Here is a 19,929-nt window from a genome sequence, read left to right as displayed (position 1 = left end):
TTCATTTACATTGAGAGGTTTCTATCTGTGGGAAACTTACTTTTCATGAGCGTAGTCTCATAGCTCCCTCTATTCTGTTACCTCATATAAACCCTGTCCTTAGTCCCCATTTTTGGGTATTCCTAGCAATCTGCTTGGTGATACTCAGAGTTCTCTGCCCAGACTAAAGATCTTAATTCTGTTATATTGACTGCTTGATTAATTTTCAGCTTGACAATTTCATCCAAGAGGTTTCAGATCTTCACTATGCCTCCAACTTCATCCAATCAGTCCATAAACATTTTTTTAAATTTATTTATTTATTTGGAATTTTCCCCAAGTTACATGTAAAAATTTTTTTTTCACATTGAATTTTTAAAAACGTTGCGTTCCAAATTTTCTTCCTCACTCCTCCCTAAGAAATCAAGCAGTTCAATATAAGTCATACATGTGTAGTCATGGAAAACATCCTCACATTAGTCAGGTTGTAAAAGAAAACAGACAAAATAACGTTAGAAAGAGGAACTAACAATTAAAATTATACTTCAATCTGTATTCAGATACCATCAGTTCTTCCTTCCTTTCTTTCTTTCTTTCTTTCTTTCTTTCTTTCTTTCTTTCTTTCTTTCTTTCTTTCTTTCTTTCTTTCTTTGCAGGGCAATGAGGGCTAAGTGAGTTGCCCAAGGTCACACAGCTAGTAAGTGTCAAGTGTCTGAGGCTGGATTTGAACTCAGGTCCTTCTGAATCCAGGGCTGGTGCTTTATCAACTGCCCCAGCTTGGGCAATTTAATCAAAGGATTTATCCCCATCCATTCCTGTGGAGAACACAATACGCTTCACCACCTTAGATTAAATTCCTTGTAAGGCTAGCTGCAATCTGAACAAGATCAGCAATGTCCTTTCGAGACTGAACAACCTACAGGCTTCTGAAAAAATTCTGGTCCTAATTCAATATTAATGATTAATATGAGGGAGAAATAACTTCAGATGCTGTGCCATTTGGTGCATATATATAGCATTGATATTACTTCATTGGCTGTGGTACTTTTAGCAAGATGTAGTTTCCTTTCTCATCTCTTAATTAGATCTATTTTTTTTTACTTTGTCTGAAATCATGATTGCTACTCTCGTCTTTTGTTTATTTCAGCTGAAACAGAATAGATTCTGCTCTAATCTCTTCCTTTACTCTGCATCTCTGCTTCTAATATATTTCTTGTAAATAATACCTTGTAGGATTCTGTTTGTTTTTTTAATCCACTCTGCTACCTGCTTCTGTTTTATGGGTGAGTTTATCCCATTCACAGTTATGATTTCAACTATGTTTTTACCTCCATTCTATTTTCCCCATTTATCCTTCTCTCTCTTTTTCCTTTCACCCTATCCTTCCTCACAAGATCACCACCTCTCTTCTATTAGCCCCCCCCTTCCCCTTTTCCTCCTACTTCCCTATATAGTAAGGTAAGTTTTTATACCCAACTGAGGGTGTATGTTATTCTCTCTTTGAGCAAATTCCCATGAGAGTAAGGTTCACATATTCCCTGCTACCTCTCCATCTTTCCCTCCACTGTTATAGGTCTTTTACACCTCTTCAAGTGAGATAATTTAGCCAATTAATTCTACCTTCTTCTTTCCTCTTCTTTCTCACCCCTTAATTTTCTTTTTCTTTTTCCTTTTTTTTTTTTTTGGATATTATGCCATTATAGTAAATTTATACTGGCTCTCTCTATGTGTATTCCTTCTAACTGCCCTAATAGTGATAAACTTTTTTTTTTTTTTGTGAGGCAATTGGGTTTAAGTGACTTGCCCAGGGTCACACAGCTAGGAAGTGTCAAGTGTATGAGGCTGGATTTGAACTCAGGTCTTTCTGAATCAAGGGCCATTGCTTTTTCCACTGCTTCACCTAGCTGCCCCTAGCCCCTAACCTCTTAAGAGTTAGTTATAAGTATCATCTTCTTTCACAGGAATGTAAACACTTTAACCTTATTGAACCCTTTAGGATTTCTCTTTCTTGTTTACCTTTTACTTTCCTCTACCTTTTTTGAAGGAAGCCAAGCAAGTCAGGAGGGGTAAATGAGGAAAGAGAGCATTCCAGGCATGGAGACAGTAAGGGAAAATGCCCAGAGCCAAGAAGTGAAATATTTTGTCCCAAGAATAACCATATGGTGAGGGAGGGGTGGGCTTTGGAGATGGGGGGCGAGGGTGGAAAGGTGTAAGAATCCTGTGAAGGTTGGGGGGGGCACAGGGGCAGGTTATAAAAGACTTTAAAGCCAAGAAAAAAATTTTTTTTTATTTGTTCCTGGAAGCTGCTGGAGTTTACTGGGGGGAGGGGAGATAAAGTCAGCCCTCTGCTTTGGGAAGATCATTTTGAGGGCTGAGTGGAAGATGAACTGAGCCATGAGGCCCCTCATGAACCCTTTTCCTCCTCCATCAATGCCGCCATCCTTGGGCCCAAGAGGTTTCTTGGAGGAGGGCTGTTTGGATAAAAAGACTGCCCCAACACTCTCTCCCACCCGAGCACCTAGTGTACTCTCTATGTCTGCCTCCCAGTCTCTGCCCATTTTCTCCAATCCTGGACGTGCTCCCTATAAGCCAAATTCAGGACTCAGTAACTCTTCCTGGTGTGGTTGTTTGCGGGGAATTGTGACCCGGTTGGGGGGGGGGCTAGCTCACCCCAAAAATTGGAGGTTCATCACAAATCTTGTAAAATAAAGAGATTTATTAGGAGAGAGGAATAATGACCAGGCAACAGATCACCTTGGTGACTGTCCCACTGGAGTAAGAGAATACCTGATCTTTTGTATCTTTACAAAACAAAGAAAGGGAAGAGAGTTACAAAGCAAGAGGAAATTCAAAAACCGGGGACTGATAACAGGGTGTCTTTGATAATGGGGTATCAGTAGAATCCGCTGCTTTCATCCATATTCTGCATATGATCTTGCAGACTTTGGGGTCTTATCATCACACTGAGGTCATGCTCTGCCGCACCTCATAGGGGTTTGGAATCTTTTGGATTTCTCGGGCTCTCACTGCATTCCCACAACATGGTGTCAACATGGACCTAGTATCATGAGATGGGGTACTCCACATTTGATCATGAGGCAAGCCAGCATCTGAGTGCCAAAGGAAGGTTCTTTGAAAGCTGGAACAAAGGGGATGGGGGAGGGGTGGTTCCCCCTAATCTCACATCTAGTATTAGATGGGAAGCTCACATTTATGTGGCACTTTGAGATCTGCAAGTCTCTGAACTTTGCTTCCTTATCTGTAAAATGCAGATATTAACAGCACCTCCCCGAGAGAATTGTTGTAAAGTAAGGATCAAATGAGGGTGTAAAGTGCTTCCCAAACCTTAAATGTCAAGACATTATATTGTTGATCACCGCGATCCCTTACCCTGTAGAAAGGGAAGTCCCTTCCATCTGCTTCTGGTTTGCTTTTGTCTGGGCTTGAAGTGGGGGTATATGAAAAGGGGGGAGTGATGGAGGAGGCCAAAAGGGGTTAACAGATAACCTAAGATCTGAGCTCTAATCAACAATAGCTGAAAGGGGTTAACAGATAAACTAAGGCTTGAGCTCTTCTCAATAGTGGCTAAAAGAGTTAACAGATAAACTAAGGTTTGTTTTATTATCAACAGTACAGTAACAGAGGGTTTGAGCCCCTATCGACCAACACTGTCAACAGAAACATAGACAGTAACCAGGGACCATCAACCATTAATAGCCATGAATAATCCTGGATGATAGGAAATGGAAACTGTACCTAGGAACCAGATCTTAAAGTAAAGAGATACTATAAACAGAAAGACCCTTGGGGTCTGAAAAGTTTAAACAGGTTTTTATGAACATGCACAGAAAGACCAAATGTGTCCTTAGTTCACCTTATGACATTTAAATCCCCAAAACACAGTCCTAGGGAAAAAAAGGTACCCAGCTTGGAGGATGTCTTAGGACCCCAGGAAGTCCAAACTAGGATGTGAACCTCCCACAAGGAGATTGGGATAATGAAGAAATAAAGTACTTTTCTCACTATAAATATAACCATTTTTTCATCTCCCTAACCTAGACATCTCACTTTTCTCCTTTGGGGGCTCTTCCTGTAGAGCCTTCTGGAAAATCAGTCTTCTGATAAAACTTGGGAAACTGAGTCACTGAGTCTTGTAATTCTTTGGGACACCTCATGATCAATTAAACCCAACCCCCACTTCGGGCTTATCACATTGCCCCGAGTGCCAGGCACTAAGTAAAGCTCTTCCAGTCGAATTGATGAGAAATTGGGAAGGAGAGAGATTGAGTGAGTCGCCCATAGCCACAAGAAGTGTCAGACGCTCATTTGAATCCAAGCTTTCTGACTCCAAATCCACAAAGTCTACACAATACATTTCTGCTTTGTGCCCCATGTGTTCTACCTCCAATAGAACGAGAGCTTCTTGAAGGCAAAGGCCAGGCTTACTTTTGAATCTGTGCTTCCAGGGAGTAGCCAGGGGCTTTGCACACAGTAAGTGATTAATAAATGTCATCTGTAACCTTTGATCACTACCTTAGACTCAGGTCTGATGAAGCAGATTTAAAAATGGCCCGTGTTGTCTGTAACGATCCTGATTTTGGAAATGCTGTTATGAAATGGCTCATAATGACTTACTTAGGGCCAAAGTCACTCACCTACATATTCATTCCTTCATAACATTGGAAGGTAAGTACCCTTGCCCCTCATTGCATATGAGGCCAGAAAATGTAGGTGTTCCTGCAAGGTTCTACCCTTGGCCTTTGTTTCTTCTCTCTCTGTCTCTCATTTGCAGTCAACCTTTCACCTGGCACCTCTATTCGAGTATTTGCAAATTTCTGTGCCTAGGCTTGACTGGAGGGCTAGGTGGTATAGAGCAAAGCTTTTTAAACTAGGTCAAAACCCCATAAGCAGTCACATAACTGAATGCGGGGGTCAAGAAAAATTTAGCAACAGTAAAAGGTTATGCATACCTATTTTACATACCTATATACCAGGGGTCTCGACAAATTTCTCAGGTGAAAAGGAGTCACGAGTTGAAAAAGAAGTCCTGGTCCAGAGGATAGTTTACTGGACTCTAGAGGCAGGAGGCCCTAGGTTCAAATCCCTACCTTGATATGGAAAATCACATGTAGCCTCTGGCTTTGTCTGTCTCAGACAGGCCCTGACCTTGCTGTGTTCCAGCTACAGCTACATTTGTATGTATCTTGCTTTCCTGTTCCTTGTTTGATACATTTATATGTATCTTGCTTTCCTGTAATGATGACTATACCACTATGCAGCCTTTGTAAGTAAATCACTGTCCTCATCCTTATTTGATACACTTGTATGTATCTTGTTGACTATGACATACCTACTCCTTTTTGTATATAAGCAAGTGGGCTACAAGACTCGAAGCCCATTTTTGGAGGTCTAACACCCATGGGCCCGCACATAATAAACTCTCTCTCTCTCTCCACCTCAAGTACCTGGCTGAGTTTTCTGTGTCAATCGTGCCTTAACATTTGGTGCATTGTCTGGGAAACCTCAACCCCAATTGGCCCCTTGTGCCACCATTTCAGGCCTCGTGGATTTTTGAGGAGCTCTGTCACAGATGGGGAGGCACCACCTGAATCGTTTTCAGGGACCTTTTTGGACAGGGCCCTCTGAAGCAGTTTGCCACAGTGTAAACTGGTATGCAGACTCATTAGAGGTGTAGAGAACAGAGACCAGTACTACTGGGGAGGTAAGGCTGGGGTCCCACTAGGTAGACCTGCCCCTACTGGGCAGAAGGAGGGTCTGATCAACCCTCATAAGGAGTATAGGATTGGGAGGGAACTGTTTTAAACTCAGAAAGAGTGTGATGAATGTGTGTGTGAGTAAGTGACAGTGGCTCCACAGCCTGTGCTACGGAGTCTGATTGGGCCCTAACCTGTCTCGTGGTCACATCATATGGCATAACAGCTGGGGTCTAACCTGGACGATTACTCAGGCAGCCTTAGATAAGATGGACCAAAAGTTCCCACGAGGGGCACGAACTGATGGATATCTGAGTGAGGCCCTTCTGGGCAACCCCACCCTTGTTGCAACACCGATCCAGAAATGGGAGGGTCCACATGGAAGTCCACAGTCTTATACTGTATGATCGAAAATTTCAAAAAGGGTTATGATAATATGGATTATGGAGTTAGGATGAAGGCAGGGAAACTTGAAACCTTTTGTACCCTTGAATGGCTCACTTTCCATGGTGGCTGGCCTCCAGAAGGCACCCTGGGTACAGAGACAGTCAAGAAAGTCCATACCATAGTTACAGGTGATCCTGGCCACCTTGACCAATTTCCATACATTGACACCTGGCTGGAGATAGCTAAAACCAAACCTTGGAGGATTAGGATGTACAGTAGTGACAATGGCCAAGCCCACATTTTTGTCAGTCTGCCAAAACCTTCGAAATCCAATCCTTCCATCCTCCAGGATTCATCCAGAGATGAGCCTCCTCCATATGTACTGCATAAACCTTCACTTCCTGTGGCCCCTCCACCTCCTAGTCCTGCCTTAAGGGAGAGGTCTCTACAACAGAGCCAGACGCCCCTTGCCCCTGCCAATCCTAGTATCCCTACCTCATCCATTTACTAGCTCTATGTCCCTGGGCAAGTCCCCTAAGCAAGCGCAGCCTCAGTTTCCTCGCCTGTAAAGCGGGATGATATCAGTCCCCGCCTCACAGGTTTGCCGTGAAGATCAAGTGAGATGAAATGTGCCATGTAATGTACAAGTGTGTGCGCAGGTGCTTCGTAACCTTAGACAGTCCCGTGATGATGGCAAGTATATATATGTTATTCTGCACCCTCCTTTCTATCTGCCAACGAGACTCCTCCACCTGGACCGTCCCAGCAGCATCTCAGAATGAGTGCCTTCCTGGCCACGTGACCAGGGTGAATAAGCCCCCGGCCCCTCTGGGACCTCCTTCATTGTCAAATGAGAGTTTAGCACGGTGTCCGTCATTGACTGAACAGCAAACTTAAAAGTGTGTCGTGCGTTGATTTTTTCCTTCTTCTCGGAGAGCCGGCAGTTAATCTTTTCCCAGCATGCCTCATGTGATTATTAAGGGGGATTCGAACCGTTAACTTTTGACCCCAAATCCAGCGAACTCACTGCTCCCGCGATCAAGCGAGATGCCGCGCTGCCTGCTGGGAGTTGTAGTCAGACGCTGAGGAGCCTCCCGGACGCTTCTGGGAGTTGTAGTCTTGCGGGGCCACTTCCGGGCCTCGTTTCCTCGTGGTCCGCCCGGCTTGCCTGGTTGGCGGGTCTTTTGGAGAGGGGGGTCTCTTCCTGATCCGCCCGAGGTGAGTGATTTTCCCCTCCCCCATGGGCTGGGACCCGGGCCCAGGGGAGAGGAGCCGGGGTAGCGCCCTGGCTACGGACGTGGCCCTGGCGGGGTCGGAGCCGCTTTCCATGATCTTTATTGCCCCACTTTCGGGGCGGGGTAGTGCTTTCTCTACCTCCCCTCCCCCCCATCAGCCGCGTTGCTCCTCCTCCGGGGCAGAAGTCCCCTCTTCGACCCCGCCCCACTCTCCCCCCATCAACTTTGTTGCCTCTCCCCTACGACAGAATCCCCCTTCTCTACCCCGCCCCATCTACCCCCCTCAAACCCCCCCCCTCCCCATCTTCGGAGGGCCGGCTTTCTTGGAAGCGGCTTTTAATGAGCACTTAATGTTTGGGTGCGAGGTAAAGCGGTCCCTGCCCTCCGGGGGCTTCTTCGGCCCGCCCGGCCCTGGCCCGAGTCTCTCGGTGGTCCCGGGCTTTGCAGAGAAGGCGTTAAACCAATGTTTGCTGGACCCACGGTGGCCCCTGCTCCCTAGTTCCTCCTGCTGCTTCTTCCCTCCCTCCCCGTGTCCGCCTCCCTTTCACTCCTGGAGGGCTCTGGGGGCTCCCCTGTAAGGCTGACAGTTTCACTTCCGTGGTCTTTATTAACCGCTTATTGCCTGGCATATAGCAGGCGCTTACTAAGTGCTTGGTAATTGATTAAATGGATCGCTAACTTAATTGCCAAAAGACACAGCAGGCTCTTGGACGGGTCTCTATGTGACCCTTGATTTCTCCATCTCTAAAGTGAGAGGCTTGGAATACTGGATTTCCTCAAGTCCCTTCTGGCCCAGAGTCCTGTATCTGGGTGATTGTGCCTTCGGTCTGTTTGGAGGGGGTCTGCTTATCTTTGGCGGGTGGGGGGGGGTTATTTAAAATATATATATATATATATATATATATATATATATATATATATATATATATATATATATATATATATATATATATATATTTATCTCCATCTTGTGCATAGGAAGCAGCTACGCTGAACAAAGAAGGAGGGCAGACTACTTGGTGGGATCAATCAGTGATCATTTGTTAATGGCTGTCTGTGTGCCAAGAATTGTGCTGAGGTTGGAAATACAAAGAATGTAGGCTGAAGGCTGATAGCAGGCTACTGCAGCCGACCCTGGTGCGTGCTGGGGCAGGGAACAGAGAGAATACAGTTAGGAGAGTTAAGGAAAGTTTGGCAGGGGTGCAGACCACCAAGTACAGTTAACATGTTTTTGTATTGGTGGGGGAGACAAATGGTGGACCTGAGTTTTTGTTGAGGTTTCCCCTATACCCCCACTCCCCCAGGTCTGCTGCTCTCCATGTCTCCACATCCCTGCTGCTTCTCTTAGTCCCACTACCCGGGTGTGTGCTAAGGTCTTCATTTTGCAGACTCCTGCCTTCACCCCATCTCACCTCTTTTCCTCTGCCCATCTGAATGGTGGCTTGGCACTCTGCTTCTGGGTTTCTAGCCTTGCTTGGGCTTGGAAGTACAGCGAAGGCCCCTTGTTTCCCCAGTGCTGGCTGCTATGTGGGGTCAGCTCCATATATGCCTGAACTCAGATTCTCCCTCCCCACCCCCTTCCTGCCTCAGTCCTCCAAGGTGGAGGTCCAACTCCTGAGTCTCCTCAGCTGCCCTTTGGTATGTGAGAGGTCACTTCTGCTTGAAAGTCAGCCTGCAAACTCCTGGCTCTCCCTGGGGCCGTGCATCTGTGCCTGGTCATTTGCAGCCATGTCCCTTAGGGGTTATACAAATCTGTGGGTTCTGTCAGTGCCTCCTTTTGAGGCACTGTCACCAGGGAGAGGTGATGGTTCTTAGGTATTCCTCAATAAAGAATTAGACTCTCCCACACAGTCCAATTAGGATTAAAGGCATCTTTATTTGGCACTAGGGAAAGTGACCAAGAGGAAGGTCAGAGACCTCGCCTCAATGGCAGGAACTGAGGAGGAATAAGAGTTCAAAAGAATTTCCTTTAAAGACAGTGGGAAAGGGGGCAGCTAGGTGGCACAGTGGATAAAGCACTGGCCCTGAATTCAGGAGGACCTGAGTTCAAATATGACCTCGAACACTTGACATTTACTAGCTGTGTGACCCTGGGCAAGTCACTTAACCTTCATTGCCCTTCAAAAAAAAAAAAAGAGTAAAGACAGTGGGAAGGTTAGGACTTGTTATAGAGGATAGATGGGGGACCACTTGAAGACTGGAAAGTTCCCTTTTGGGATGATGGGGTGAGGAGAGCTTGGATGCTTGTCATATTCCTGAGAGTGGAGGAACGTTTTTTTTTAATTGATGGTCCTGACCTTTGGGCTTATCTCTGGCTCCTGGCTCCAGCCAGTTTTGTGCCACAGCCAAGCCAACATTCCTGCTATAAACTTTTATCGTCCCTTACTTCCTCAGCATGTCCCTCCTGCTATCTGGTCATCTCTAAGACCACTTCTTACAGGAGAAGCCCCCTCTAATTGATTCCAAGCCCATGCCATTCTAAGCCTATGTCAGCACCATTACTCCCCTAAGACTCAGGGCTGCACAGCCCTTCACTGAACCTCCCTGTAAGGTACCCCTCACTCTCCAAGTCTGTCTCCAGCCATTCTTCTGTGCCAAGAGAAATTGTGTGTGTGGGGGGAGGGGGCAGGCAGGCTTCTGTCGCACTCCTCCCAACAAATGCTCCCTCTGCAAAGTCCCCTTCCCGCCATTCCCTTGCCTGTGGCTCTGGGGGTCCCTGGCTCGCTCTCTTGGTGCAGACTCCTCCTGTCACCCTCCTGTTCTGGTGTTTGGAGCCTGAGGTTGCGCGTTCTGCCCGTGCTCTCAGGTGACTTTCTCTGCCTCTCTCCCTCCCAGATGCCTGTGCCTCGGTGCTCGGGGCCCTGCGCTGGGGTCCGGCCAGCTGCCCTGCGGCGGCCGCGCACTGGCCGGGCGGTGTGCAGGTCCTGCTTCTGCAGCGCCTTTGAGGCCGAGGTGCTGAGCACGCTGCAGACTGGCCGCCTGCTGCCGCCCGGGGCCGTGGTAGCGGTGGGCGCCTCGGGCGGCAAGGACTCCACCGTGCTGGCTCATGTTCTCCGGACCCTGAACTCTCGCCACAAGCTGGACCTGCACCTGCACCTCGTGGCCGTGGACGAAGGCATCGGCGGCTACCGGGACGCGGCGCTGGCGGCCGTCCGACGCCAGGCTGCCCGCTGGCAGCTGCCGCTCACTGTGGTGGCCTATGCCGATCTCTTCGGGGGCTGGACCATGGACGAGGTGGCCCGCCGGGCTGCCCAGGAGCCGGGCCGCGCCCGAGCCTGCTGTACCTTCTGCGGGGTCCTGCGGAGGCGTGCGCTGGAGGAGGGGGCGCAGAGAGTGAGGGCCACGCACGTTGTCACAGGTGTGCCCGGGCGGGAGGGGGGGCCCTGGATCCTGGGGGGAGCCGCTGGGCAGTGCGGCTGTGGTCCTGTCTCCCCTCCTCCCCCTTTTCCCCTGGTGATTCCAGGCTCTCTTCCCACCCGTGACTTTGTTTCCCCCACCCCCTGTCTTTGTGACCCTGACCCTGGGCCACCTGTGCTTCTGTGCCCCCTTTTATGTAACTCTGGGTCCCCCTGTCACTGATCCCTCTCCCCAACCCTTCTGTGTGCCTGGAATCCCACCCTTTGGTGTCCCTGGTCCCCTCCTACTTATTCCTAGGGAGCCCCCACCCTCCCTCTGGGTCCCCCTCCCACCCTTTGGTGTGCCTGCCCCCCACCCTTCTTAGTAACTCTCCCTCCTAACTAGGTTCCTAGGGAGCTCCCACTCCCCACTCCCCACTCTTCCCACCTACTTGGGTTTCTGGGCCCCTTTCTCACCCTAGCCCCTGACTCCTGTCCCCTTGTGACTCTGGGCCCACCCCCACTCGTCCCATTGTGAGCTCCTTTCCCATATGTACCCCTTCTGCTCCTGATTGTGCCCCCCTACACACACACATTCCTACTGTAGATAGCTCCTCTTCCCTGTCCTCAGACCATCCCCAACCTCAGTGTGTGTCACTGACTCTGACCTTGACCAATGGTCCCATTTCTGACTCTCCTTAGGACACAATGCAGATGACATGGCCGAGACGGTGCTCATGAACTTCCTGCGTGGGGACGCAGCCAGGCTGGCTCGAGGAGGGACGCTGGGATCCCCTGGTGAGGGGGGTGCCCTGCCCCGGTGCCGCCCCCTCCAGTTTGCTTCCCAGAAGGAGATCGTCCTCTATGCCCATTTCCAGGAACTGGACTACTTCTCCGAAGAGTGTGTCTATGCCCCCGAGGCCTTCCGTGGCCATGTCCGGGACTTGCTCAAGGCCCTCGAGGCTGCCCGGCCTTCGGTCGTCCTGGACCTGGTGCACTCGGCTGAGCGTCTGGCCCTGGCCCCTGCTGCTCGGCCCCCGCCCCCTGGTGCTTGCACCCGCTGTGGGGCCCTGGCCAGCCGCTCCTTATGCCAAGCCTGTGCCTTACTTGATGGTCTCAACCGGGGACGACCCCGTCTGGCCATTGGCAAGGGCCGCAAAGGGTTGGGGGAAGAGGGTCAGGGAGAGACTCGTGCTTCCAGGGACAGAGGACGCCCCACCATGGCTGGGGCCATTCATGCTTTCTAGAGCCTTAAGCCAGAGAAGTTCCGGGACCTTACTGGGTTCTAAGCTCCTTCTGGGGCTCTAGATGTCTGCGGCTCCAATGGGTTGTAGTGCCCATCATGAGTTTCTGTTCCTGTATGGAAAGTCGAGGTCACTCTATGAGTTCTGGGCTCTTCAGTTGGCCTCCACTAGACTGAGGAGTCTAGAACTCTCACTCAGCCGGACTCTGTGTTCTTCAAGAGAGCATGGATCCTTCAGAAGATTGTGTCTTGCATGGGATTCTAGGTCTCTCATAGTTTTCCTTGGGGTTTGGAGGGCTTTGTGGGAGTCTAGGTCTCCTGGGGAAGGCATACTGACATGAGGACTGGAAATAAACCTTACACACCATCCATTGAGAAGCTGCTGAATGGGGCTGGGGTCATAGATCATGAGTCTTGGTTGGTCTGGATAGGGCTGGTGGGGAGAAGCTGAAGGGGGGGGGCAGGTGCCTGGCCCTGAGAAGAAGACTGGACACATGGGACTCTTGTAGGTGAAGGGAAGACTTTGGGTAGTTGTGGGGGGAGGGGAATGGCTTGGCCACTGAGGATTTGGGAGCCAGACTCATGGGAGCAAGGATAGAGCCCAAGATGGAAACAGACATGGGAAAGGCAGGGAGATAGCCCATGGGGGGGGGGCACTGGGATCTGGGGGGCAGCCCCTTGTCACCACAGGAAAGAGGGCAAAAACTCGTCGGACTCTTCTCCTGCCTTCTGGGAAGACCTTGTTCGTTCTTGGCTGCAGACTTTGGCTCCAGCCCCATTCTCAAGGGTCTCTCCCTTTCCTGAGCTACCAAGCCCACTTTTTCTCTAGGGAGCTCTCTCTTGACCAGCTTGCCCACAGCTGCTTCTTTGTACAGGGTTCCCAGAGGTATGTGTCTCCGAACCCCGGGCCCCACTCAACAACCTGATCCCTTGGCTCACAGAAGTCAAAGGTTTAGGAAGGGACCTTGGAGGTCATGTAGCCCAACCCCCTCTGTTTGCAGACAAGAGGAGAATGGGGTCTTGAGATGGTGAGACCCATATAGACATCCCACAGGTAGGATTCAGGGGCAGAGCTGAAATCCACACCCAAGTATCTTACACCAGACCCTTCAAGACTCCCCAGAAATGATAGCCACCTTAGTCCACAGGCTCTCTCTGAGTTCCACCTGTCTCTCAGCAGGCCAGAGTCAGCAGGGAATTGGCCTGGGTGTGTTCTCTGGTCTGAGTTGTGTCTCCATGTGATGTGTAAAAAGTTTAAGAGACATAGTTTCTGGGTAATTAATCATTTTATTAATAATGCCAGCATATTATTAATAAAAGGATGGTCATTTGGCCATCATTCCTAGACCAAAGACAGATCATGGTATCCACTCAGTGCTTATATGTCCTTGGAAGAGTGGGTGTCCCTGAGGGGGCAATCAACTCTAATTGGTTAACAATGGGAGAATGAATATTTTAATGAGAGGTGGACCTACTGTAATGAGGATCTGGACACCTGACCACTCAGTCTTGGTCAGAGAGACTTCTCTAATTCCTATCACCCCATCTCACAAAAGGGAAAATCCACATCTGTCTGAGAAAACCACAATGGGTCTGAATAAGAAAGTTAACCCAGTCTCATTATCAGTAATGTCTTTCAGATGCTGGCTTGGCCTAGTAGACTAAGGTTTCAGGCAGGAAGAAATCCAGTGTCTCCAATATTAACACTTACTTATTTAATAATCATTTCTCTCATCCATGATGGTCCCTTGAGCTCCTCAAACTCTGGCTCTTTTGACCTGCAAAGAAAGCATCCCCTCATATCCAGGGGACTGGGGCTTTGGAATGGGAAGATCAGGATTTATTTGCATCTTTGGCTATTTCCTTCCTCTATGACCGTGGGTCCGGCACTTTCCCCTCTCTTGGATGTCAGTGCCCTCATCTCTACCATGAGGGATCTGGGGTAGGTGAAGGCCATAGATTCTTCTGTTCCAAAGTACATGTCCTTCCTGCATTTTGAGTTTCCCTGGGCAGCAAAGGTGTAGGACTCCGATGTGGCCAGCAGGTGGCCCAGAGACACCACAATTGCCACGACCACCACCACCATCTCCCTCCCCATTCCAGCAGGTCTCTGATCCAGTCATCTACTGCTCCTGACACAGCCCCGGAAAAGGAGGAAGGAAAGCCAACAATTTCAAAGATGGAAAGGAATCTAAAGACCATATCATTCAGGAGTTCTGCACCTTGTTTGCATCTTGAGCCCCTTTGTCAGTGAGTCTGTTGACGCCTATGAGCCTCCTCTCAGAGCATTTTTAAATGTATAAAATGCTATAAAAGAAGGGATTTTTCCCCCATCTAAGTTCGTGGATCTCATGAATTTTCCCTCAAGAATCTGGCATTGTGGTCAGTGAAGTCCACTCTAAGAACCTTGTCTGTTTAGTGACTCAGAAAGAGGCAGAGACTTGCCTGGTGTCCCCAATATCAGCTAGACTTCAAATGCAGATCTCAGGTAGCTGAGAAATACTAAGATGTAAGGTACGTATGAGGAGCAGGTGGGTGGGGCAGTGGACAGATTGCTGACCCTGGAGTCTGGAAGACTCATCTTCCAGAGTTTAAATCTGGCCTCAGACACTTATTAGCTGTGGGTCCCTGGACAAATCATTGAACCCTGCTTGCCTCAGTTTCCTCATCTTTAAAATGAGCTGGAGAAGGAAATGGCAAACCATGTCAATATCTTTGCCAAGAAAACCCTAAGTGGGGTCACAGAGAATTGGACACCACTGAAGGACGACTGAATGACAACAAAAGCTGTGCTGGGTGGAGCTGGTCCCTCTGTTAGTGCCTTGATTCCTGGGTCCAGAAACAAAGTTCTTTCACCCTCTCTCCTCTCCTCTCCTGGGATGAGGATGGCTCATAGATGTAACAGGGCAGCTCACAAGTCCCAAAGAGAATGAAGTGGGCTGAGGGATCTCACCCCATCTCACTCCAAGGAGAGAGGTAGTAATAACCTAGGCCCTCCAAGAGCCCTGGGTTTGGAGGCCAGTTACTGCCTATCTCTGGGGACTTGGGCAAATCCCCACCTCCTGGACCTCAGGTTCTGAGTAAAATGAGGGGATTGGACTCAAGACCAACCTTAAATCCCATGATTCCAATGCCCTCCAAGGTTCCAGGTGGTAAGAAGACAAGGGATGAAAGCAAATCAGAAGAGAAATGGGAGACAGGCAGACGGAGCCAGGGCTTGGGATCTTCCTGGGTTGTCTCCCAGGCTGCCTGCCCAGTGAGAGTGGATACCTCCTCCCTGAGTCAGAGCATCACCAAGGGGCTGGGGCCTGGCCCCAGTGAAAGGTGAATTACAATAATTATGGTGTTTAAGAGTCTGGGAGGGGTTGAGGTCTGAGCCAGGAATTCTCTGCCCACCTCCAGATCCCAGTCCCCAACACCCCACTCGTCCCTGCCCAGTTTTAGTGTCCTTTACTGCCCCCATTCTTTCCCTTCCTAGTGGAAAGAGACCTGGGCTATGAGTCAGAGGACTTGGGTTCTGGCTCAGGTGGTTATTGGCTGGGCCACATTTGGCAAATCTTTAAACCTCTCTGCACCACAGTTTCCCCCACCTATTAAATGGGTATAATATTTGCACTCCCTGCCTTGCAGGGCATGTGTGACCAGAGCAATTTATAGTGCTGTAGAAATTGGGTATTATTAATATAAGATTCTTTTTCCACACCCTTTTATTTGCCTTTCCACCATCCTTTTGTCTATTGTTTCCCTATTTATGTTCCTAATTGTCTTGTGCCTCTCTTTCTCACTCTCTTTGTGATTACATTACTCTCTAGCAGGAGGGAGCTAGGCACCTCCCAGCTTACAAATAACAAGCCATGTAGGAGATGGAGTGAGAGAGGCGTGGGGCATTGCAGGGCAATGGGGGTTAAGTGACTTGCCCAGGGTCACACAGCTAGTAAGTGTCAAATGTCTGAGGTTGGATTTGAATTCAGGTCCTCCTGAATCCAGGACCTGTGCTTTATCCACTGTGCCACCTAGCTGCCCCCTGTGTCTGGCTATTCTTTACACTTTCTCTGTGACTTTTGTAGCCCCCAGCTCTCCCTTTAACTTCTCCAGTACTGGCTTTCTCTCCTGTGGGGACTCAGAGTTCCTTTGACCACTCTCTCTGCCTCTCCCAGTGTCTCTGTTCTTGCCTATGTCTCTCCTAGCACTCCCTAGATCACAGGATCTAGAACCGGAGAAGATCTGAGTCACCAGGGTCAATTCCTTCATTTTACAGACCCAGAAAAGGGCCCAGACAGTTAAGGGATCTGCCCAAAGGCACTGGCATAGTAAGAAGGAGATGTGGGCTGTGAGCCTGGGCCATTTCCCACTCTGTGGACAGGCTCCATCTCGGGCTCTGCATCTCTCTTACTGTCTCCAGCAGGTCTTTCTGTGCTGCTGCCTCTGATTCTCTCTGGTTCTGCTCCCCAGCCCTCTCAACCGCTCACCCATTTTCCTTTTTTGTCCCTGTCTCTGCCTCATGTGGGGCCGCCAACCTTTCCCTTTCACAGCCCCTCATTACTGTCTCTGTGTCTGAGTCTCTGTGATCTGCTGGTCACTCACTCCCAGCCCTCCCTCTTCTCCAGGTCTGGGCCCTGCTCTGGCCTTGTCCAACCCATCCTTGCCCAACTTTCAGTTTTCTTAGGTTTCTGATTTGAATGTAAGTTCCTTGAGGACAGGGACTATCTTTCAGCTTATATTTGTACACAGCCAGGCTAGCAGTTAGTCCAGTGCCTGTCACATAGTGCCAGATAAATGTTTCTTGACATGACTGAGTTCTTCCGTCTACCATTTCTTTACCTCCCTCTCATTTAGCATTCATTAAATTTAGCATTCATCAAGGGGCAGCTAGATGCAGTAGATAGAGTGCTGGGCCTGAGTTCAAATCTGGCCTCAGTCACTTACTAGCAGAGTGATCCTGGGCAAGTCACTTCACCCTGTTTGCCTCAGTTTCCTCCTCTATAAAATGAGCTGGAGAAAGAGATGGTAAAACACTCCAGTATCTTTGGCAAGAAAACACCAAGTGGAGTCACAAAGAGTTGGACATGACTGAACACTTATCAAATGCCTGCTACAGTAGAGGTAGCTTACATTACTAAAATGTACAGTCCTCCTTGACTGTCATGGGGGGGAATAGGTGGTGCAGGTCTTTAGGTATTCCTCTGTAAAGAATTACAGTCTTGGGGCAGGTAGGTGGCGCAATGGATAGAGCACCAGCCCTGGAGTCAGGAGTACCTGAGTTCAAATCCAGCCTCAGACACTTAACACTTACTAGCTGTGTGACTCTTGGCAAGTAAGTCACAACTCCAATTGCCTCACTAAAAAAAAAAAAAGAATTACAGTCTTACACACAGTCCAATTAAGATTTGTGAGAAAATAATTATTAATAATGGATTTCTTGGGGGGAACCAGTTCTAGTCTTTCTCCTACTTCCACTTTGGAAGGTTCAGTCCAGGAGTCTTTAGCTAAACTCAGGGCCTAATTCTGTGCAGGGTAAATCCAAGGACAGTGAACTGAAGGGATTAAGCCACACCTATCTAATTTTTTTGTGTGTGTGGTGTAATGAGGGTTAAGTGACTTGCCCAGGGTCACACAGCTAGTAAGTGTCAAGTGTCTGAGGTCGGATTTGAATTTAGGGTCTCCTGAATCCAGGCCTGGTGCTTTATCCACTGCACCACCTAACTGCCCCCACACCTATCTAAATTTTACTTTGCCCCTCAGGGGATCTGTTTCCCATTAGACCCTGATGCTCATTTTAATATGGACCACCCTCAAGTCATGTCAACCAATGGAATTGAATGGTGCTAGCCAATTAGCTTTGATCAGTATGTAAGAGCCACTTCTATCAAGAGAGGAAGAAGCCTCAGACCACAAGGCCAGCACCATTCTAGGCTTGCACTCTTAGCTCAGCAAGCTGACCTGTTAGTCAGTGCTCTCCTCTTAGGCCACTATAAGTAATGTAGAGATAAAATGTTGCTGGGGGACTTTCTTCTTGTGTTAAATGCCATGTGGTCAATACTTTAACAATATGTGATAATAATTAATAATAATTACTGCCCAAACTGGTGCCTTAGCCATTAATATATAATTTAGTACTATTTTAGAAAACCCAGCCTAGCCTCAATAATTTAACACAGATTAAAGTGGTCCTTTATTTGGTGCTAGAGAGAGTGACCAAGAGGGAAGTCAAAGTCAAAGACTTCCTCATGGGAAGGAGATGGCTTAGAAACATACTCCTCTAGGAAGAGAAGAAAAGCAAAAGTTTTGTGGTTTTTTTTTTCCTTTTTTTTGTTAGTGAGGCAATTGGAGTTAAGCGACTTGCCCAGGGTCACATAGCTAGTAAGTGTTAAGTGTCTGAGGCTGGATTTGAACTCAGGTACTCATGACTCCAGGGCTCTATCCACTGCACCACCTAACTGCCCCAGCAAAAGTTTTTATAGAGAGTAAGTGGGATAGAAAGTTCCTTTTGGGGGTGGGGGTGGGGAAAGATTCCTGAGAGTCAGGGGGATTTTCTTGTTCTGGAATGACAGTCCTGACCTCTGGAGTTATCTGTCTCCTAACTCACATAGTAGCCATGCCTAACTGACTTTTCCTGCTAGAAAATTTGATCTCCCTTTACTTGTGTTCATCCTAATATCTAGTTGACCAGTTTAAACTTTAATAGTTAGTCCCTCGACTCCTTGATATATCTGTCCTTTCCTAAGCCCCATGTCATTAAATTTAGTGCCTTCTCTCTGAGATTATCTTTAATTTGCCCTGTCTATCTATCCCTCCATCTATAGTGGGAATGTAGTGAGACCTCAAGAAACCTAAAGATCCCATTTCCCAAGGAATCCTTAAACTTTCCCAAGGGAAAAGAAGCTTTTCCCTCCACCTCAGGAATTGCTGTTGCCCAGCAAGACCCTGGTAGGCTGATAAGCAAAACCTAGGTCTGCAAAATGATATATATGCAGGGGGCAGCTAGATGGCGCAGTGGATAGAGCACTGGCCCTGGAGTCAGGAGGACCTGAGTTCAAATCCAGCCTCAGACACTTAACTAACACTTACTGGCTGTGTGACCCTGGGCAAGTCACTTAACCCCAATTGCCTCACTAAAAAAAAACCAAAAAATGATATGCAGGTTATGGATGGATGCTGCATATCCTACTGATACCCCATTATTCAAAGATGCCCTCCCAGTTATCTTGCCCTTCCCTCCCCTTTGTTTTGTAAACAAACAAAAGACCAAGTCTTTTCTTACTCCAGAGGGACAGTTCTCCATAGTGATCTATACCCTGGCCATATATCCCTCTCTCCTAATAAATGTTTTTATTTTCCAAGGTTTGTGATGAGCAGCCAATTTTTTGAGTGAGCTGGCCCTCCTAACCAGGTCACAAGTCCCCCCAACATTTTGGTGCCAAAACTCGGGAAAAATTGTCAGACAGGCAAAAAAAGGGGTTGCTCATTTGGCTCTTGGATTGCCTGGGTGGGGAGCATACTGAGCTCTCTCTCCTCTGTCAGGAGCCTCAGTTGAGTTGGGTGAGCCCCCAAGCAATGAGGTCAGAATAGCCAGGCTACTTCCAGATTCTCATTTCTCTACAGACTGGAGACATCCTGACTTGAGAAATGCTCCTCAGGTTTTTGTTGGCACCCACTTGGAGGCTGTGATGTTTAAAATCTAACTGTGATGTCTAAAAAATATAATGTGTGGTCACCTTAAATTAGATGCTTTAGCACAAGTTTTTTTATTAAAGCATACTAGGTATTTAAAAACAAAACAAAATAAAAACATGTGAAGCTAAGAAAAGGCCTATGCGGCAGCTAGATGGTGCAGTGGATAGAGCACCGGCCCTGGAGTCAGGAGTACCTGAGTTCAAATCCAGCCTCAGACACTTGATACTAGCTGTGTGACCCTGGGCAAGTCACTTAACCCCCGTTGCTTCACCAAAAAAAAAAAGAAAAGAAAAGAAAAGGCCTATCTAGCCTATCGTTCTAGCCTGGTCTGGTTCTCCTCAAGTCTTCTGCCAAGAGCCTGC

At 48.2% G+C, this 19,929-nt stretch overlaps 1 protein-coding gene across 1 annotated transcript; it reads left to right on the top strand.

Annotated features, from left to right (window-relative positions):
• The first annotated feature begins 7,207 nt into the window (after positions 1-7,207).
• CTU1 (cytosolic thiouridylase subunit 1) lies at positions 7,208-12,264 on the top strand. The gene is made up of 3 exons (XM_043998531.1): positions 7,208-7,298; positions 10,151-10,673; positions 11,353-12,264. The coding sequence occupies exons 2-3, from the start codon at positions 10,151-10,153 to the stop codon at positions 11,895-11,897; spliced, it is 1,068 nt and encodes a 355-aa protein (XP_043854466.1). The 5' UTR covers positions 7,208-7,298; the 3' UTR covers positions 11,898-12,264.
• The last annotated feature ends 7,665 nt before the right edge of the window (positions 12,265-19,929 follow it).

This window comes from Dromiciops gliroides, chromosome 3 (genome assembly GCF_019393635.1).
Source record: "Dromiciops gliroides isolate mDroGli1 chromosome 3, mDroGli1.pri, whole genome shotgun sequence".
Lineage (NCBI taxonomy): Eukaryota > Metazoa > Chordata > Mammalia > Microbiotheria > Microbiotheriidae > Dromiciops > Dromiciops gliroides.
The sequence above is the reverse complement of the archived record's forward strand: the minus strand, read 5'-3'. Positions and strand labels throughout refer to the sequence as shown.

Coding starts and splice junctions, on each gene's coding strand:
- CTU1 (XM_043998531.1), top strand. CDS start 10,151: ATGCCTGTGCCTCGGTGCTCGGGGCCCTGCGCTGGGGTCCGGCCAGCT. Junction 10,674..11,352: donor GGCCACGCACGTTGTCACAG/GTGTGCCCGGGC, acceptor GACTCTCCTTAG/GACACAATGCAGATGACATG.